Source organism: Macadamia integrifolia, chromosome 14, assembly GCF_013358625.1.
Source record: "Macadamia integrifolia cultivar HAES 741 chromosome 14, SCU_Mint_v3, whole genome shotgun sequence".
Lineage (NCBI taxonomy): Eukaryota > Viridiplantae > Streptophyta > Magnoliopsida > Proteales > Proteaceae > Macadamia > Macadamia integrifolia.
This window is the reverse complement of record NC_056570.1, coordinates 4684360-4705633: the sequence shown is the minus strand read 5'-3', so window position 1 is coordinate 4705633 and position 21274 is coordinate 4684360. Positions and strand designations below refer to the sequence as shown.

Sequence of the window (21274 nt, the reverse complement as noted above, 5' to 3'; positions counted from 1 at the left end):
TAGGGCAGTTCCATGGTAGCACAGATGAAGGATTCCACAAAACACTCCACCGAATCAAAAATTCCTATTATTGGCAAGGAATGAGGTCTCGAATTAGGAAGGAAATTACTGAATGTGACACTTGTCAACGTCACAAATCAGAGTACACCTCTCCAGCTGGCCTTTTGCAGCCCCTACCTATTCCCTCTCAGATTTGGGGAGACATATCTATGGATTTTATAGAAGGGTTGCCAAATTCAGAGGGGAAATCAATAATGTATGTGGTGGTTGACAGATTAACTAAATACGCCCATTGCATAGCCTTATCTCATCCCTACACTGTTGCTGGGGTTGCACAGGTATTCTTTGACCAAATATTCAAGCTTCATGGAATGCCTAGATCAATAGTCTGCGACAGGGACCCTACCTTTACAAGCAAATTTTGGGCAGAGCTGTTCAACCTCAATGGCACCAAGTTCAACTACAGTTCAGCATATCACCCCCAAACCTATGGTCAAAGTGAGGTTGTTAACCGAACATTGGAGATGTATCTTCGGTGTTTTTTGCAGCTCCAGTTCGAAGGAATGGGGGAAGTGGTTGTCTTGGGTTGAGTATTGTTACAATACACGGTGGCATTCAGCAGCTAAGGCCACCCCCTTCAAGTTGGTCTATGGCCGTTCCCCACCTACTTCACTTACATTCCAGGAACAACAAGGGTTGAATTAGTGGAACAACAACTGAAGGATCGTGATCTCATGCTTAATCAGCTCAAACACAATTTGCAGGAAGCACATAATCGCATGAAGCGGGTGTATGACAAGCACCACAAGGAAAGAGAGTTTCAAGTGGGAGATTGGGTTTATTTAAGGCTTCAACCATACCGACAATCCTCAATGTCATTTCGCAGAAATTTAAAATTATCTCCCAAGTTCTATGGTCCTTATAAGGTCTTACAGCGTATTGGGGTTGTTGCTTATAAGCTTGACCTTCCAACTGATGCACGAATTCACCCCGTCTTTCATGTCTCGCAACTTAAGAAGAAGATAGGAGAAGACACTTCTGTTCAGCATGAACTTCCAGCAGTTCATGAGGACACAGACACCATTCATCCTCGCCCTCAAGCAATACTAGAGTATAGGCAACATAAGGGGAATTCACAAGCACTGATTCATTGGAATGGTACATCCCCAACAGATGCCACATGGGAAGACCTCTCTGTCGTCAAGTCACAGTTTCCTGAATTCGGTCTTGAGGACAAGACCGTTCCTTAGGGGGGAAGGGATGATACGTACCATGCTCCACGTAGGATTTGGGGAGATTAAATTGTGTGTGCTGGGTAATTATGTTTTGTTAAAAATGTATTAGTGATAAAAGTGTCTTGGTAGGAGTTGATTAGTAGAGGAATCTATTAATTAAGTTGGTAGATAAGAGTTGGTTAGTAGTGGGGTGATGTGGAGTTCAAAAGTCAAATGTTATTTATTCAGTAAAGGAATGGAAAGAGTCATCGATTATCCTGCATTTGTTCTCTCTGTTGAGAAGAAGGCACAACTCCCTTTATTAAGCTGATTGTTTGATTCTTCTTCTTCTTCTTCTTCTTCTTCTTGCAACCATAGGTAGGCACAAATCCAGCTACGTATCAGGTTGATGTTAATCAGTCTTTAAGATTAAACAACCTTGCATGCCCTTCTTGTAATTGTTGCACTCACTTCTTAGGCCATGATGGGGCACACTCAGATTGTGTTCAATTAAATGGACAAACAACTCATAATACTTCTAAAAATAGTGAAAAAAAAAACTCAAAAAATAAGGACTTTGAATATATGAGAATTTGATGGCGCGTGGGGATGGCATGTATCTTTCTTCTCACCTCTTTTGAGGAAGTAGAAGATGAATCAAACTAGAGTTTCCACCTAGATAAGAATCTTTGTAGGACAAAGAAAAACAAAAATTATTTCATAATTGTCCCAACATTGATTTGAATATGGGCTCAAAAAAATGCTTTTTTGCTCTGAAATTTTAAAAGATATTATTGACGTCTAATTCATTTAATACCCTCAGACCTGGATCCTATCAAGTGCCTCAACCCCACCGATGTACATTGGACAACTAGTAGTAGCAGAGCACAGACCCCAATTTTCTCTCAACCATCAAATACACACTGGATGAACTAACGCACTTGAGAGAATCTCCTTCCAATACTTTTGTGCATATCTATAATCTATCTATACCCATGTCCATCCTAGCTGTGGTAGTGGTACTAATTGGGTCATTTTTTGGATGAAAATATTTATAGGGGTCTGACTCTACACACACACAGAGTCTGATTTCCTCTAAATTCAGGCCTAAGAAATGAAGTTTTTATTTCTGATATCAAGTTCAAAATCTGAGGCTCATCCCGAATCAGATATAAATGAATCACACTACTGTGTATACATACATACACACACTCATAAAGCAAATCAGTGCAAGCGACAAAAATCTCAGAAGCAGAGTCAAAATTATCATCTAAAGAAAGAAAGCTAAGATGGTACTGGTCAAAAAGGCAACAGAAAAGGTTGTGACGCCAAATCGAGACGAGGGTGCAGAGTTAGATGCAGAGGGTGAGGATGAGGATGGAGATGGGGACGGAGACGGAGACGATGACGTGCTTCCTGTGACGTTAAGCGCAAGCTTCTGGCCCAACTGGCAGTGCTGTGGGATGGTGCAGATGTAGTAGTGTTCTCCCTTCGTCTTCAAAACCAGTTTTGCTGGGCCCTTCGTTACAAGGGTTCCATTGATGATGCTATTGCTGCTGCACGAATCGAATCCTGCCTTTGTCACTTCGGCGACAGTGTGCTTCCCGGTGGTGAAGTTGAAGACTGCATATAGTTGAAATTAAGCAAGTCACCATCATTCAGGAGTCAAAGGAGAAGGGAAATTAAAGGGTTTAATACTTACCAAGAGTGTCTCCGACTAGGAAGGTCTTGCCGGCAGCCCAAGTGGCGTAAGCAGCGGCGCCACCAGTTGGGACCGTCCACCCCAAACTGTCCCCGACGACGTAGGTCTCGTTGGAACGGGTGGTCGGTACTGATGGGACAGCTGGGCTGATATGAGGAGCTGGAGATAGTGGTGGGGCAGCGAGGCTAGCCGGAGGAGTTGCATGTAGTGGAGGGGAAGCAGCTTTGACCGGAGGAGGAGTGGGAGGTAGTGTTGGAGGAGACGCAGGTGTAGAGGTAGCGGTGACGTTGAGGGCGAGCTTTTGGCCGAGGGAGCAATGACCACTGAAAGTGCAGATGTAGTAACTCTCACCAGCGGAGGAAAGATTTATACTTGTGGGGCCCGTATTTTGGACGGATCCAATGGTGCTACTGCCGTCGCACGAATCGTAACCGGCCTTTTTCACTTCCGCCACGTCGTGCGTTCCGGTGGTGAAGTTAAACACTGCCCATACGAAAGTGAATAAAAATGAAAATTCAGTTTTTTATTTTTTATTTATTTCATAATAGTGAGAATTGAAGGAAGTGGAGAGGGTAAAGATGGAAATAAGTACATAGAACGTCGCCAACGGTGAAGGATTGCTTAGAAGCCCAGGTGGAGTAGACGGCGGCGCCACCAGGAGGGACGGTCCAACCCAAGCTGTCTCCGACCACGTGCGTTGTCTTAGCCACCGCGCACTGCAGGTTCAACGCCGCTATAGCCACTACAGCTGCGACCGCCCAAACAACCTGTCTACCCATCTTCTTGTTCTTGTGTTGATCAGGTCACCCCCAGCTGCTCTTTATCTTCACGAGTGATTCCCTCTCTCTTTCTTTCGGAGTAAATCAGTGATGGGTATCAGGTGAGCACGAGCGAACAGTAAAAACCAAAAGTAAAAGGTCGAGAGAAGCGAGGAGCTGAATGGTTGGTTTCCGTTTCTCTCTCTAGTTTCTTCTATTCTGTTCATTCTACAAGGCCATAAAGGGCGGTGGGGTCCCTGCTTGTTTAAAATTTACAAAATGGCGTCACTTTCTGGGAGATTGGTACTTACCGTCGTGCCGTGGACGGGGCCGGTTCTGTCTCGTTCCTTTAGACCCTACACGCACCCACTCCTCACGGTGGAACGTGGGGCCGGTACTGACTGCTCGTCCTTGTCCTTCCTGTCATCACCGAGTTACTCCTACCTAGAGACTCTCTCTGAGTCCATGGTGGAAATTAAACTCTTAACCTTTCCCAGGACCTGCCTTCCTCAAATGTTAAAGATTTTTGGATTCATTCAAACGTAGAAGTCAGAGACACACACCTGCACGGATCCAGGGGAAATCGAAGACACGGGAAACACGGGTAAGATTTCCGCGTCCAATTGAAATTATTTGAAAGTGGAGGAAGAAATTAAACAGATATGTTCACGATAAACAAGAGAGAGAGAGAGAGAGAGAGAGAGAGAGAGAGAATGGTGGTTCAGGCTTTCAGGACTTCAGATAGAGAGAGCATATTCTACCTAATCTAATCATAAAAGTTGTCTGAGTTTGACTAAGTTGTATGGATCAACCATCGACTTTTTAGCTTTCCTACCTATTCCCTCGCAAAAAACTTCTTGTGTGGGGCAACTGATGGGGTAAGCATACAATTGGAATGGATCAAAGGTAGCATATGCTTTTTCCGTCATTAAGGGGGAAAAAAATTCAAACCCTTTTGTCTCGTGAGAATTTCGTTGACACTCTCTAGCTATTAAAAAAAATTTCATTTCCTCATTTGCAAACGTTGGTGGTTCATCAATTCAAAAGAAAATCTGATTTGAAAGTTGAAGGTCATGTATACAAATGCTTATTCTTTGGGGGAGATCAATACTCTAGGCCCTGTTTGCTTAGCGGGATCATGGTATGGGATTCTTCAGATATTGGACCCACATGGTGATGGAGTGGCGGTAGTGAACTGACATATATAATAGGAAAGTTCTCCTTGTTTGGTCATTTTTTAATTTTCTTTTCTAAACCTTTTGACATAAGTGGGCGGGCGGAAGATCAGTGCGTCATAATCTTCTTCTTCTCCATCTTCTTTTTTTGGGCACCAGAGGCGAAAAGTGAGGAGTGATCAGGATGACTGAAGAGACAGTGAGATAGAGGGTGGTTGCAATGATGCCGATGTTAGACCTGCAACCTTTGGTTTGTTCCAACATCTTTGCCTACACTTGCAATTGTTGGCCATGAGAACATGAGAGGGATTGAGGTGGTGGGGGTTTGAAGAGCAAGAGGTTGCATGGGGCTTGCAAGGGGCGGCGATTGCACGAGTTGCTAAGAGCTCACATCATCGTCAACCACTTTCCTAGGGATTTTCAAGAAAGTCCCACCGAATAAGGCTATCGACCCAATTTCTCACCCCCTTATATCCAAATGACATAAAATCTAAAAGGGTGGAAGAGCTCGTACAACTATCGGACTCCTCGACTCTCACCCCACCAAAGTCCTTCTAAACAAACGGCCTTAAGAGTTTTAGAACTTTCAAAGTAGATGAGAAGAATTGTCATTTTTTATAAGTTCATTTTAAACTCAACGAAGGTGGAAAACCAAAGGTAAGGGTACAAGTATGGCTTGGCGAGCCCGAACCCATCTGAGGCCGGCCCTGAGCCCAGCGGGGCTTGGGCTGGGCTATACAACCCACATCCCAGGCCAAGCCCATGGAGCCATGATAAATTGACCAGTGAAAATGCCTTGGGAATCCTTCAAGCTGGTAGGTCTTATTGAAGGTTTCTTCCTGGACACTCATTACCACCATGACAAAGAGATGTAAACCATTCTTCGTAGCCCAACCCACCACACTCCTTTATCTGTCCGAAGCATTTAGCCTATGGATATCTAAGCTTCCCAGTCCTTCTCACCATGACTGGAAACAAGTCACCGACTTGGGGAGCTCATTTACTGCCACAATAGACGCATAAAGGCAAGCATGGGAGAGTCACTTGCCGCTAGAATCACTGGAGGGAAGGAGAAACAGTTGGATTAAAAAGATGGGGAATGAAATGATTGTTTTCAGCGGTCAAATTGTTTAAATCCTGGCCCAGAAAAATAGGGCTTAGCCCGGTCTACCCTGAGCCTAGAAGGGCTGGGCTGGGTGTAACAGCCTGGTCCTATTAAGCTTGACACAATATTATCCTTCTTGACCTTTACATTGAGCTTGGCTAAGTACTGAAAAACTGGAACTAGTCTGGCTTTGGACCATGTTCGACAAGCCATTAACCATCTTGGTGAGTTGGGCTTGCATCTGTTCCATTGTTAATAAGGGATTCTTGAAGTCAAATTAACAACGTTTCAACCTTATGCATGTACCCTACAATGCCTTTTTGGTCATTTCGCCTAGGTTATCTCCAACATTTTTGAGATTGTGAGAAATCTCCTAAATTTTGAGTCCTTATGGCTCCGTTTGGTCGCAGTGGGAATTTAAAAGGAAGGGAAGTGAAATTTTCATACTTTAAAAAGAAATGTTTATAATCATTAGCTCATATGATTGTATAAACTACTTAATTTTTTAATCATATTTAGTAATGATATATTAACAAGGAGTTTTGGATGCAAAGTAAAGTGAAATTTTATAATCAAATATGAAATGGTTTAAAGTCAATGTTAAAGTCACATGGATAATGATTACATATATTTCTTTTTTTAAGAGGAAAATTTCACTTCCCTTCCCTTTAATTCTCTTTACAACCAAGCATAACCTATAGAAATGTGAACTCTACTTGAGTGTGTCCATTTTAAGTATTTACAAACATGATTCTTAGATGGCATGTGTTCGAAGTTTGAAATGTTCTCTTGTGGATCATGGCGCCTACTTAATAGATAGTAACCTACACTGAACTTGCTCCAAAACCATTGCTACTTGAGTTCAAGGGTCCTGTTCCCTATGGCCTCGTCTCTCTGATATCCGGTTCATTTTAATGGTTTCCAAGCATCAGCTCCAATGAACTGCACCTAAGGACCCTTAAGTAATTTGGAACTTTAAAATTGGGCCATTGCTCTCTCTATCATAATATAACCGTACATAGTTAATATGTTTTTGGGGCTGATGCGGTAAAAATTGACTGAATGATCTTCCCTGCATTTCCTAGTGCTTTAGCCGACCTGTATAGAAGAGATGACAGGGGAGAGTCGGGTTGACCCGATAGGGGACTCTCCAATGCCTAAGTTAGATCTTTCCACAGCAGATGCTCAAGAGAGCTTTTCCAGTGAAAGAAGTGATTGATCCCCATGATGGAGGCTTACCATGATATTTATAGGCTGCTGATGGAGGGAGAATGAAAGACGTTTGTATAGAGTCATGTTTAGGCGTAGAGTCCTTGAGGGGAGTGGCTCTGTGATTCTAGGAGTATTTCGGGTCCTAGGGTATTCCAGGGGAATATTTCCCTCTTATCTCGGAAATGCCAACCGTGTGAAGGATAGATGTCTATGGTGACGTGTAGTGGATAGAGTCTTGTCCTTGTGAATATGGATTACGTTCTTTGAATGTAGGGGTGGACGAAAGCACGTTTCTGGAAACCTTATTATTGATGTTGGGCCACGGTGACGGCACGACCTGATGGAGGGTTGAGGTGATAGCACGACCTGATGGAGGGTCGAGGTGGTAGCATGGCCTGATGGAGGGTCGAGGTGGCAGCACGGCCTGATGGAGGGTCGAGGTGGCAGCACGGCCTGATGAAGGGCTGAGGTGGCAGCACGGCCTGATGGAGGGCCAAGGTGGTAGCACGGCCTGATGAGATGCCGAGGTGGCAGCACCTCCTGATGAAGGGCCGAGGTGCAGCATTGGTCAGGAGGATCCCTGCCTGTGCCGTGGTTGGGAAGAAATACCCTCATCACTAGCCCCCCGCTCTAGCAGTTCGGATTGATCTGCTAGAGCATTTAATTTGATCTCGAGTTTCATATGACGTGCGCTGTCTATTCGGTGCGAAATGCACTGCTTCACTTTCTCAGTTGAGACTGCTCAACTGTTTAAGGACGTGGCTGTCGCTTGTTCAAAGGCGAAGGAGGAGGCAAAGCGCCTTCATGGGGAGCTGCACAAGATCACAGGCCAACTGAAGGTTGAGAAGAAAATGACCCAATTTGAGAAGGTCTGTGCCAATGATGTCTAGTTGATAACTAGAGAGCTGGAACAGGAGGTTGCTAAGCAGCTCAATGTCAACAGCAACTTGATGAAGGAGAATAATGCTCTCTAGGATGAGTTGTTCGAGACTCAGGGCACTCGCAAGAAGAAGGAGAAGGAGCTCGTAACTACGAGCTAGAAAGGCAACACTGGGCCGAGCTAGAGGCCAACGAGGTGGCTGAACCCCTAGGCCTATCAGAAGAGGTTGGTTGATGTTAACATTGCTTCGTTTCAGGTCAGCTCGGACGATGCCATCCGGTTCATCCTAAGTAAGATGCCAGGCTACAATCTGACGGACTATAAGTAGCGCGTTCCCGCCCCTACTACTTTGGTGCAGCTCGACGGCTCGATCGACATTGGTGAAGAGGTGACCCGACTCGAAGGATAGCCAAGTGAAGAGCTAGGCCGGTGGATTAGCCCCCCGAGATTAGCCTTGTATATATATATTTTATGTAGATGTCTCGTTCGGGAGTGATGTACTGTGAGGGCTTTTTTTTCTTTTTTGATGAATGAAAAATTTGTTTTGATGTCTTCATCTCTCAGCATTCTTATGCTTCTTTCTTTATTTTCTTGTACTTTGAGCCTGCTCGAAATGAGTAATTGTTGGAAGAATAAGGACCAGTACAACTGACTGAGTGTGGCTCCATTCCCTAGCTGAGCTCGGAATTGATCTTCCATGTCTAGTTTATGAGCTCTTGAGGTGCCAAGCCTAGGCCTAGCCATAGGGGTGCCGAGCTAGGGCTCGATCTTATAGAATGCCAGGCTTGGGATCGGTCTTAAAGGGTGCCGAGCTTGGGCTCGATCTTTTGAGGTGCCAAACCTAGGTTTGGTCTTGGCAGTGCCGAGCTGGGACTCGATCTTAGAGAATGCCGAGCTTGGGCTCAGTCTTAGAGGGTACTGAGCTTGGGCTCGATCTTTTGAGGTGCCAAACTTGGGTTTGGTCTTGGCAGTGTTGAGCTGGGGCTCAGTCTTAGAGAATGTCGAGCTTGGGCTCGATCTTTTGAGGTGCCTTGGGTTAAGGTATTTTGTAGTGCCGAGCCGGGGCTCAAGCTTGCATGCTTTAGTGCGTAAGTTCTTGACGTGCTGAGCCGTACTCAGACTTGCATGCCTTAATGCGTAAGGTCTTGAGGTGCCGAGCCATGCTCGAGCTTGCATGCCTTAATGAGTAAGGGCTTGAGGTGTCGAGCCATGCTCGGGCTTGCGTGCCTTAATGCTTAAGGTCTTGAAGTGCCGAGCCGTGCTTGGACTTACGTGCCTTAGTGCGTAAGGTCTTGAGGTGCCGAGCCGTGCTTGGGCTTACATGCCTTAATGCGTAAGGGCTTGAGGTACCGAGTTGCGTTCGGGCTTACGTGCCTTAATGCGTAAGGTCTTGAAGTGCCGAGCCATGCGGGCTAGCATGCCTTAATACGTAAGGTCTTGAAGTGCCGAGCTAGGGCTTGGGCTTACATGCCCTAGTGCGTAAGGGCTTGAGGTGTCGAGCTGGGGCTCAGGTTTGCATGCTTTAGTGCATAAGGTCTTGAGGTGCCAAGCCGTGCTCGGGCTTGCAACGTGGATGTAATATTTTTTTACTAACCGGTTCGGGTCGGCCTTTCTTTCCTCTTGAATGAGGTCTTCTTTTGCCGACCATCGGGGTTGACTCATCCTTGCATAGTGGATGAGATCTTCTTTTACCGACCAGTTTAGGTCGACCTTTCTTTCCTTGCGAATGATTTTTCCATTATGCTTGGCTCGGTCTCATTGTTATTGTTGGGGTGATCATCACACCGACAACCTTGTTCAGATGTTCAAGAATACGTCACAATTGATTCTTCGACTATTGTTCCGGATAGTTCGATGGTTTGCTCATCCTTGCTCTATGAGATGTTGGTGTTGTAGCTTGCTAATATTGTTCCCATGGACGACGCCAATTTGATGCGATAAAAATTGACCGGATGATCTTCTCTACAGTTCCTGGTGCTTTAACCTACCTGCACAGAAGAGATGACAGGGGAGATCCGGGTTGACCCGACTGGGGACACTCCGATGCCTAAGTCAGATCTTTCCACAACAGATGCTCAAGAGAGCTTTTCTAGTAAAAGAAGTGATTGATCCCCATGATGGAGGCTTCCCGTGATATTTATAGGTTGCTGATGGAAGGAGAATGAAAGACGTTTGCGTAGAGTCCTGTTTAGGCGTAAAGTCCTTGAGGGGAGTGGCTCTGTGATTCTGGAAATATTTCAGGTCCTAGGGTATTCCAGGGGAATATTCCCCTCTTATCTCATAAATACAAACCGTGTGAGGGATAGATGTCTATGGTGACGTGTAGTGGATAGAGTCCTGTCCTTATGAATAGGGATTACGTTCCTTGAATGTAGGGGTGGACGAAAGCACGTTTCTGAAAACCTTGTTGTTGACGTCGGGCCACGGTGACGGCATGGCCTGATGGAGGGCCGAGGTGGTAGCACTGCCTGATGGAGGGCCGAGGTGACAGCACGGCCTGATAGAGGGTCAAGGTGGTAGCACAGCTCGATGGAGGGCCGAGGTGGCAGCACGACCTGATGAAGGCCCGAGGTGGCAGCACGGCCTGATGGAGGGCCGAGGTGGTAGCACGGCCTGATGAGATGCCGAGGTGGCAGCACGGCCTGATGAAGGGCCTATGTGCAGCATTGGTCAGGACGATCCCTGCCCGTGCCGTGGTTGGGAAGAAATACCCTCATCAGGGGCAAAAGATGGTTGCCTAATTGCGTGGTCCCTGCACCAGCACAGGGGCTAATGAGATCCCACGGGCATCAACATTAATGGAAATTTTGATTTCACAAGAAGTATGGTGATAATTTCATGTGCCCCTATGTCTGGGCACAAGGCCATGTGATCAGACAACTTTCTTTTCTCTTGTATTTGAAAACAAGAAAAAGAGCACATAAAGTGCATACCAATGCTCTAGCGCCTCCTTTGGTTGGTGAAGCTTTGGCTATTCCTCTAGCTCTATCTTTGGCCAGATATGCAAGTTACTCGAGGGTAATGGTGTTCTCCGATTGCCTTACTCTCATAAATAACCTCTCCTCCCCCTCTTCCCCCCTAGGCATCTATTATGAGCGTTGTACATGATATAATGTCTTTCAAAGCTCTTTTTCTCTTTGTTCCTTTTTGTATATCAGCAGGTCTTGTAATGGCTTGGCTCATGCTGTTGCTAAATGGGCTATTTCTTACCCTAAAGAATGTTTTTTGGATCCCTCCTCTCCCTGGAGAGCTCAGAAATCTTGTTTTAGCGGGTTCACCCCTCTTTGCTAAATAGGAAGTCTTATTGCACTAAAAAAGAGAAAAGAGCATACCAATAAAGTGTAACAAAACATTATCATACATTAGAGGATAGCGAGCACATTTCATGTGAAGATGAGAGAGAAACACAAAGGTGTCACCGTGTTACCATACCCTGTCCTGAGTCCTGACGACTCTCAGAGAATATTTTCCCTAAAAAAAAACTAGAACAAGGTACGAGAAATTTAAAGGACATTCATTCCTTACAACAATGATAAAAAGTTAGTGCCAAAGCAAATGCCTGCGTTCGAACCTTGAGGGCATAAAAATACCACTGATTAAGACCTCAAGACTCACCTCTCTCAAGAGTCAAGACCCCACTTAGGGCACCCCACACGTAAAAGTGGCTTGGGATGAAAGACTTTGGAATTTCCTCCAGCATCTGAATAAGGAAATTCCATTGTCACTGTCTACCTGATGCTCTCATTTGTTTTTTTCTACCGGCATACTACTCTTAACATCTCTACAATACTGATTAACATGAGAGCTCTGCCCTTTTTCCTTTTCTTGTTTTGTTTTGGTTTTTTTTTATCACCGACACATACTAAGAGCAAGAGCAGTGACAAAAGCCAATGAGTAAGCATGGCCACCCCCAAGACTTCAATTAAATGAAAACACCGGCATCGGTTGAAAGTTCAGTGTTACTTTGTTAGAGATAAGCTAATGAAAGCGTGTGATGGAAGAGAACCAAAGTCCACACCGACCCTTTTGTCATTTTCCTATCGGATTCAGGATATTTTGTCCCCAAGAGTTGGATCAAAATCAAAATATAGAAACAAACAAGGGAAAGCAGAGTAGCCTACGCCCCTGACAGATTTTTTTATTATTAATTTTTTTTTTAAAATTGTGAAGAGGCGCAGGCTATGCCACTTGCCCAGAGAGACTTTTCCCAACATTTAAATACTTAGCTTAATCTTATTAGATTCATTCCAAGTGTAGCTGAAAAGATGTGAATATCACACAGGTTGGGTTTTCTGTTCAGGAGCATGGCCCTTGAAGGCCAATGAGAGTGCATAAAACATCAACTGGAGTGGGATTTCCACCTTTTAATGGGGGTGGAGCGATCATTTCACCCCATCTGGTGTCTAGCACAAGCAACACACTCCCAGACAGTCATTTTTCCCATAACACACTGTAAAACATGCCCTAAGCTTGGACAGAGACGCCCTGAAATGCATGAACAAAATTCTGGAGATGCAAAAAAAAAAAAAAAAAAAAAAAAGGGAATTCTTGTAGGGCACATTTTTTGATGAATGAAAATTGATCAGCAATTTCCAGCCATAACTATTTCAAGATCAATTGCACATACAAGAAATGATGAATGGTTGTGTGCTTCCAGATGCTGACAATTTGGCATCGATCAAAATAGAAGAGTGAGAACTCTTGAACCTTTGGGGTTCTTTCCTTTTAGATTTTAAATAAATTGGTTGATGGCATTATACTAGAAACAGCACTGCACCACAGGTCATCAAAACCATGGAGTAGGAAGCAATCCAAGCTCGTTTCCAAATATCCTGTAATGGTCGTTGATCAGAATTTTAGTAAAAAAATGCAATTTACAGCTTTAAGATAATGATTTAACACAACAGATCATACAAGATGAGACATAATGAAAGGTAACAGTGTCACTGATTTTTCATTTATCAATACAAAGAATGACAGGATAGAGTGGTATATGCACTCCTAAGTAAGAACAGCTTATCTGGGTTATACTTCTTTCTTCAATGCTCTTTGGTTCCTTTATAATTAAGTTGATCAACTAAACATTCCATATGGATAAAAGTAGTTGAGATTATCAAATCTCTTCCATGTCAATCCACTAACGATAAAAGATTACGAGCAACAAGGTACTGAAAGCACGATTCACGAACATGGGTTGTTTTGGCTCATAGTTGAAGGATTTGCATATTTGGATCCAAAGCACTGCATTATCTAACCAGACATGAACCTGTTGAAATGGGAATAAGTTCGTGGGATGATAGCAAGAGCTAGCTAAGCTCTAGCTACTAAAACATGACATTGATCTAGGATAGAAATAAGAGTTCAGAAGCAACAACTATGATCTGACAACATTAACTCACGCTCTTTTGGGCAACAGTGAGAATTAGGTGGAAGTAGCTTACCTGTTTTCCCTACTGCTTGATTGGAAGAGGGTGCACCTGCTACAACATAATTTATGACAACCAAGCTGCTATTCTTATCTTTGTCAAGTTGTAGAGGAAATAGACATCCCCTGATTACATATCCATTCTCTGGCACTAGAAAAGTAATTTTAATGATCTCAAAACTCGTCATTTAAACTAAATAAATCCCTTTTCCCAACTATTAATGGGTCCACCAGATGTACCATGGTTTCATTTTCCACTCGTAACATTAGTCTTATTTGAGATCCCCTGAAACCCCTATAACATCGGACTTTTTTTTTTTCCTAAGAAGAACATCTCCTCTAGTCTACTCTAAATGTGCAATCCCTTTATTTTCCTATCAAGCATCTTCACACTACTGAAACCATATTTCACAATCTTCCATTCTTAAGACATCTTCACCACTAGTTGACCTAAACATTGTCAGAGAGAACATGACCTCGACTAAACAGAAGATATAAGGAGGTACTAAAAAAATAGCCAAAGAGGAAGATGCTAACAACAGCTAATTTACATAGTTATAAACTTGATGGCATCAGTATACTGTATAAATTCTTACTGGTAGAAACCGCACCAAGGGGGAGGGGGGAATGTGACATATAAGAGCAACATAATGTTATCCAGTCCCACCTGTATAACTTTGGAAAGGATTCAAAACTTGGGATGCTAGAACTTGACCTATACAAGTTTGAACTGTATAAAAAATATGGAGAGTGATCAAGTAATAATTGGAACCAAGTTTTCTCTTATTTTAGATAGACAAAGGTACTAATGGTAATATTCGTTTAACATTTTCTGAAGGACAATTGAATTGGTGAATTTTAGTGTTATTTCGGTTCCCCTCCCACATCCTCTGTTTTCAAAATGACCAGTAAAATATATGATGAATCCACTAATTAAAAAAAATCTTTGTAATCATACTTTCATTGTGTTTCTTTCATTAACTCCAACATTCACATATCTTTATGAAAGCTGTAAAAATAACAATATACAGATTTAATTCCCCCAAAATAATATTCTTCCCTGTGAATGGAAAAGTTACTGTAAACATATCTTGGTAGTTTCTTTCAACTCCTACAGAGTCTCTGCAACCATGAGCCCAGTAAATGAGGGAAGAACTTATTTCTGAACATATCCTGGTAGTTTTCTTCATCCCCCCTTCAAAAACCTTCTCATCCTCTCTTTCCATATTCCCCTTCTCATCCCTTCTTTCCATATTCCCCGAAGGACAGAATGAGGAATTGCTTTACATATGATCCACCGCCTGGGAAAAGTTCAAAGTTTTTGGGTTAACAACTTAAGTCTAAAGCAGGGTTTTTCTTGTGTTATTTTGTTAGGAGACTAAATTGAGTCACAGTACTATTTGTATTACTTTTATTTGGATCTCAAACATAAGGGATCAGAATTTTCCTGTTTTGCATGATTTTAGTCTCATTTGAAAGGTTTTCATTTACGATTCAAATTAGAGCAACATCTTGTGAATCTGAGTAGATTTGGAAAAGTTCTGGTCGAAAATACTTTGAGAGGATCAGTATACGATGACTTCCAGAATATTCTAATCAAATACGATTAGAAGTCTAAGAATCTATCTATATTCCATTAATCTTTTACGTGATGAATGGAATATTTTGCAATTCTTTGGAGAATTATCCTTAGCCTGAAAGTGTGATAACCTAGAAACCCCAAGAGTAATTGCATAGTAACCCCAGGTATGACTGCATCGATCAATCACTCCATTTTCTTTCCCCTATTTTTGTTATTCATTTTCTCATCAGGTCTGCTGCTATTGATCAAGAATCCCCACCCCCAGCTCTTCTAGACGACGTTCATTGGAAGTTAACACAATGAGCTTGGAATTATTTTTATGGAGGCTTTTGGGGTTAACTGTGTCACTCTCCATGACCTAGCAGACCTCTTGAGCAGAAGGTGATTGGCTCCATATGGACCAATCATGTGAAAACTCACAAAGTTAGCTCTTTACAGGTCCATTTGGATGGTGCAAAGCAAATGAATTTTGAGTACGAAAGTTGTTGACTGTATAAACTATAAAGATGTGCAGAAAGAAGAGCCAGCTTACTGATCTTCCAAAGATACAAGCATTGGTTCAACAAAATCTCAATCTCGTATCACCAAAAATTAATATATTATTATCATTCTAGTTTAAAGAAATAATTAAAGATATGTATGATGACGTAGTCACAAGTGTCAGCACCAAGAGCGGCCGAGGATGCGAGTTCCCTATTTCTAATGGGCTACACCAAGGGTCAGCTCTAAGCCCCTATCTGTTTGCTCTTGTTCTGGATGAATTGACAAAAAATATACAAGGTGACGTCACTTGGTGTATGCTCTTTGTGGACAATATTGTTTTATTGGATGACACAAAATTAGGACTCCATGCTAAACTAGAGCGATGGAGAGCTGCCCTGGAAAAGCAGATCAAAGACGGAATATGTGATATGTAACTTTAGCCACTCTACGAGAGATAATGACGAGGTGACTATTGATGGAAGAGAGGTTAAGAAAAGTAACTATTTCAGATATTTGGGATCTATCATTAATAAGGAAGGCAACACAGAGGATGATGTTTCACATAGGATTAAAGTGAGATGGACAAAGTGGAGGAGTGCGTTTGGAGTCCTATGCGACAAACGTGTACCGGTTAAACTTAAGGGAAAATTCTACCGAACAGTCTTGCGCCCAACTATGATATATGGGTCAGAATGTTGGGCCGCTAAGAAGCAGCGTGTTGATAAGCTAAGGGTAGCGGAAATGAGAATGTTAAGATGGATGTGTGGAAAAACTAGAAGAGATAAGGTAAGGAATGATCAAATTAGAGTAGATCTGGGGGTTGCCCCAATCCCTGACAAGCTGCGAGAATGTCGTTTGAGGTGGTTTGGGCATGTTCAATGAAGGCCACCGGATGCCCTGGTAAGAAGGAGTGACTTGATTCAGATATGAGGATTCAAAAGAGCTAGAGGTAGGCCAAAAATAACCATAGGAGAGGTGGTGAGGAAGGACATGCACAAATTAGGCCTTGTCCCAAGTATGGTTTTGAATAGAGTAGAGTGGAGGGCTAGAATCCAGGTAGCAGACCCGCTTTAGCTGTGCCTTACTTTGCAGTGATTACTATTTTGTCTCTTTTATCGCCTTCCTATTTTCTCTTTCTTTGGCTTTGCTTGGATCTATGTAGCCTACCCCATTAAGTTGGGACAAGGCTTTGTTGTTGTTGTATTCCAGAATAGTAATCAACTTTGCAGTGATTACTATTTTGTCTCTTTTATCGCCTTCCTATTTTCTCTTTCTTTGGCTTTGCTTGGATCCATGTAGCCTACCCCATTAAGTTGGGACAAGGCTTTGTTGTTGTTGTTGTTGTTGTTGTATTCCAGAATAAAGAATAAATTAATTTTATATGACTGTCCCTACAGTTCGGTATCCTCATATTCTACTAGGGCTTTAAAAAAAAAACAAAGATAGACAGATGTTTATCCCCTTAACTTTTCATAATTTTCCTATTTCCGAAAGAGAAACATTAAGCAAAGAAAAAAGTCATAACAGGAGAACCTGATACATCAATGGTCTTCAGATTCAGAAATTATGTTTTCTAGTCCAAAAACCTGATGTATTCCAACAGAAAACACCAGAAAAGGTGAGCCCTATGCTCAAATTTTCCCAAGAATACTCACCTTTTTCTGACATTTTCAATTTGAAAATGGGACAAGTCTAGTTTCTGGGCAATTAAACATAGCCTAAATGAAAATCAGTAGAGCTATAAAGAAAACTCATACCTTCAAAGATATTATTGATGAGGAAGCTGACGAAGAAATGAGCCCTCTAAATCCAATATCATATGCAATGCTCCCATCCGGTTTAAACAATCCAAAGTTCCTCTCAGATGTTGCCCCAGGCTTCAAATCTTCATTAAACAAGGCAAATACATATACCTTTAGCACCATCTTTGGCCTGAGAGGGGTCCCCTTCTTTTTGGCAAGCCGTTTACGGAGATTATAATTATAAGTTCTGGCATTGCTATCTGTGGCCACAGCTTCATCTGTATCCCCACGAGAAGCCCAACCAGTCTCGGAAATTATAATTTCCATCTTTCCAAAACCAGCAGCTTCTAAAGCTGCATAAGCAGCATCGATTTGAGCATCAAGCAAGTTATCATAATGGAGCTTAGTCTTCGGATCATAAATTCCAGAGTTTGGTTGGAACAAAGCATAATTAAGATCAATATCCTTGGGATCACTCATGTAGGTCAAAAAAGGGTAGGCATTCAGAAAGAAAGGAGACCCGATCTGTGAGAAGAACTCCAAAAGTGGCTTCATGTATTGAATGGCGTTGTCGTTAAAAATACATGAAGATGGAGGGTAGGAATTAGCAAAGACAGCCTCTGAATGTGCAGTTGAGATCTGAATTAACTCAGCCAAATGAAGCGTGTTGACGGCATTATAAACATTCTTTACAGCACCCAGAAGAGCCTGCCAGAGTTCCTGATCACTTCCCCCCAGCACCTCATTCCCAACAGCAATTCCACAGATTCCTGGAAGGAACGCCTGTACATTTTCTTTTACCCATTCCATGGCATGGGTCGCATTCGAACTCATGTCTTTCAGGTATTCATTGGGAAGTCCAACTACTAATTCAAGCCCAGAACCTCTAAAAGCATTCAGGACACTGTGATTAACATCATATATCCTAACATTCTTTATCTTTATTGCTTTAAGAAGTGTCACAACGCTTTCAGGTGGCGGGATGTTATCAGCTATCCTGCCATAATTTATTCCATAGGTTCCAGTAAATGTCTGCACGGTCGGAACTGGTGCAAAATAAAAATAAAAAACATGAAATATCAGTATCAGCAGTATCTTCCAGAATCACAAGTATTCTTCTTTGGAGGAAGTTTATCCTAGTATCCAGTTACAAGAAGCCACACTCATTACAGTAACAGAAAGTACAATAAACTGTATTTCACCAATAAACCTGGAACTTTGACCTCAAGGAGAGTATCAAAGTCAATGAAAATACTTTTCCTTCCATCTTTTTTTCCACCTTGTTTAAGGGAAAATTTTGAATTATGGCAAAGGCATATGTATATGAATCAGAAACTCCATCACAATAGGTTCACTAATCACTGAATAGAGATGTAATTTCCAAGATGCATCATTAGTTTGTTACTTAAAATAAGTTCCCAAGACAAGAATTTAATAGCAGATCAGAGGCCAAGCTACATAGTTAATTGAAGGACAAGAAAACAAGACTTCTAAGTCTAAACAGGATGAATCATAACTCACGCATGGAGAAATTTTAAAAAGAATACTTAAAGCCAACTAAAATCATGAAGTTCAACCATCAGAATCACTATTCATAGAGATCCAAGAAAGAATATAAAAATATATATATATATATATATATATATTAAAGCTGAATCAAATTAGCTTGAATCTGAAGCACATAAAGAAAAGTATTCTTCAACACAGTATCCAATTCATCCACTGAAAACCAAAATCTCAAAATCTCTACTAATAAGCAATGATTAATGATGACACTCAAAGCCCTCCAAACTCGTATATAATTATTCAAAAAAAAAAAAAATTGGAAGGGGGGGGGGTTGTGGAATCCGGAATCTGTGACTAATTCAAAAAATTAAAAACATCAAGCAGATTAAATTCCATATAATAAAGCAAAGAAAGGAAAAGAAACAAGCTACCTTTGAAAAGAAAAATGAAAGGGTGGAAGCAAAAGAAAGAGTAAAGTTAAGCGGAAGCAGAGGGCATACCATTGAGATAGAAGCCGAGGGAGAAGAAAGGAAGAATGCAGAAAAAGAAACGGGGAACCATCCTTGCTGATTTAGAAGAGGAACTACGGAAGGAAAATTCCATACTATTAAGTAGTAGAAAGAAGAGCGATCTCGATCGTAATTGTGGTTAGGAAATGCAGGGTGTCGAAGGCGGAGGAGAAGAGCAAAACCCAGAAGAGGAAACAACGTTGACGACGACAGCAACTCCAACACCTTTGGATGCAATACTTCTTCTGCTGGCATCACGTAGACCATAGGAAGAAGATTCCGGCACCCTCACAGGCTGACCTCCACCTTCCGTTGTTCCTAAAACCCAAGATTTTCCATTTCCGGAGGTTTTGTTCTTGGGGGCTTCTAATAGATTCCCTTTACTGCTCTCAAACCCAAGATAAATCTCCTCTTCTCGCTTGCTTCCTTGTTGGGTTCTCTCTCTTTCTCTCTACAGAGCAGTGGGTTCATAAATTTGCTTCTCTTTTCTTCTGTAATTCAATTAGGTGGAACAGAAGTAGGTAGAAATACCTTTCGTGATAAACCCAGTAAGGTACAAGCTACTCCAAAATCAGGAAGTAGAAGAATCGAGGAGAGATGAAAACAGTGAACGAGAGAGAGAGAGAGAGAGAGAGAGAGAGAGAAGTCGGTGGTGATGCCGAGCTCTGCGACCTTCGCAACCAACCTAAGACGAGAGGCCGATCGATCTGATTGGTGTGATCTTTTAAAACTGTAAAATAACGTCGCGTCGAGTCTCTACCTTTTTGAGAGTAGAGAGAGAAAGAGTGACACACAGAGAGAGATAATTGTTCTTGGTTGTTTCATAAGCAGTGGACGATGGTTTTTGACTTTCTTTTTCCCTGTCTCTCTCCCTTTCCTCGTCTTCCTTTATTTTCTACCATCAACTCTTTGTGCTGTGAGTCACCGCAGGTAATGCACATGATCCGCCACCAGCCTCCCCCCCCCCCCCCCCACCCTAAGCTTTGTCCTGACCAGCCGACATCTCATAAACCCATGTATACTTGTGCTAGAACCCCACTTGGATCAAAAAATCTTCTTGACTAGTTTACTTTGATGGCCAAAACCACCCCAAGGGTTTAAGCAACTATAACACTTAATTAGGGTACAAGGATCAAGGATCAAGGATCAAGATTAGCTAAACTGTTCCATTCCGTTTGATATTGACTGATACCAACCATCTTCCTCTCTGGTATTGGCCAGACTAATTAGGTTTTGGGGTATAATCGGTCAATTGGGTTCAGGTTCACCAGCCCACAATCTGACATTTGCTTACCTAGTTTTCTTGTCCAGCACATTATGACTCATCTTTACTCCAACACTTGACTGATTCCAAATTTCCAACGATTGTCATTCCTAGGGCTCCGTTTGGTTGTATTTTTTTTTTTTTTTTTTTTTTATTTTATTTTTTTTTGGGTTGGGGTTCGGGGGGTGTTTGGTTAGAGAAAAGAAGAAAAGTAAAGACAAAAACCTTTAAGCAAAATATCAAAGGAATAAAAAAGGAAAACAGAGAAGGAAAAGAATCCTGTCACTCTCTGTGGGTAACATTAGTACACAGAAAGACATGTTTCAATGCAAGGAAGGGGTGGAATGTGGTCTTTTTATGCCCACTTGTTTGGAGTCTTTGGGCATAAGCAACATTAGATTGACAGGGTTCTTTCTCCCGGAAAATAAGGGCAAAAGTTTTATACAACTATCATATCGGGAAAATGTTTTTCGAGTACCTAGACGCTACGCTGCACACTTCTATCTATCGATCGTTCTTTCTTTCTTTCTTTCTTTCTTTCTTCTTCTTCTTCTTTATTATTTTTTTTATTTTTATTTTTTTTATGGGTACTTCAATCTATCTCTTTACTCTTCACATGAAATGACCTCGTAGACCTCCTAAATATGACAAAATAATTCTTCACACCTCATCAGTACATTCCTTTATATCACTTACTAAGAGAACCCTCTTCCATAA

At 42.1% G+C, this 21274-nt stretch overlaps 2 protein-coding genes across 3 annotated transcripts; both read right to left on the bottom strand.

Moving 5' to 3' along the window:
• Positions 1-2314: 2314 nt before the first annotated feature.
• On the bottom strand, positions 2315-3894 carry LOC122061108 (uclacyanin-3-like). Its single transcript, XM_042624297.1, has 3 exons — positions 3509-3894; positions 2917-3399; positions 2315-2837 (listed from the first exon to the last, which is right to left on the bottom strand). The coding sequence occupies exons 1-3, from the start codon at positions 3693-3695 to the stop codon at positions 2485-2487; spliced, it is 1023 nt and encodes a 340-aa protein (XP_042480231.1). The 5' UTR covers positions 3696-3894; the 3' UTR covers positions 2315-2484.
• Positions 3895-11990: 8096 nt separating this feature from the next.
• LOC122061873 (glucan endo-1,3-beta-glucosidase 11-like) lies at positions 11991-20248 on the bottom strand. Of its 2 annotated transcripts, none has more exons than XM_042625393.1 (3): positions 19285-20245; positions 17294-18324; positions 11991-12878 (listed from the first exon to the last, which is right to left on the bottom strand). In XM_042625393.1, exons 1-3 carry the CDS (start codon positions 19385-19387, stop codon positions 12801-12803), a joined length of 1212 nt encoding a protein of 403 aa, XP_042481327.1. In that variant the 5' UTR covers positions 19388-20245; the 3' UTR covers positions 11991-12800. The 2 variants fall into 2 exon arrangements, with proteins under 2 accessions (XP_042481327.1, XP_042481328.1); XM_042625394.1 differs by lacking the exon at positions 11991-12878 and adding an exon at positions 14388-14772 and having other exon boundaries at positions 19285-20248.
• Positions 20249-21274: the final 1026 nt, after the last annotated feature.

Excerpts from the sequence above, each read along its gene's own strand:
- LOC122061873 (XM_042625393.1), bottom strand. The coding sequence starts at position 19,387 with ATGGAATTTTCCTTCCGTAGTTCCTCTTCTAAATCAGCAAGGATGGTT. Across the intron at positions 18,325-19,284 it reads CCTCGGCTTCTATCTCAATG|TTCCGACCGTGCAGACATTT; the intron begins GTATGCCCTCTG and ends ATTTTGCACCAG. Across the intron at positions 12,879-17,293 it reads CATCAATAATATCTTTGAAG|GATATTTGGAAACGAGCTTG; the intron begins GTATGAGTTTTC and ends CGACCATTACAG.
- LOC122061108 (XM_042624297.1), bottom strand. The coding sequence starts at position 3,695 with ATGGGTAGACAGGTTGTTTGGGCGGTCGCAGCTGTAGTGGCTATAGCG. Across the intron at positions 3,400-3,508 it reads CACCGTTGGCGACGTTCTAT|TGTTTAACTTCACCACCGGA; the intron begins GTACTTATTTCC and ends TCGTATGGGCAG. Across the intron at positions 2,838-2,916 it reads CCTAGTCGGAGACACTCTTG|TCTTCAACTTCACCACCGGG; the intron begins GTAAGTATTAAA and ends AACTATATGCAG.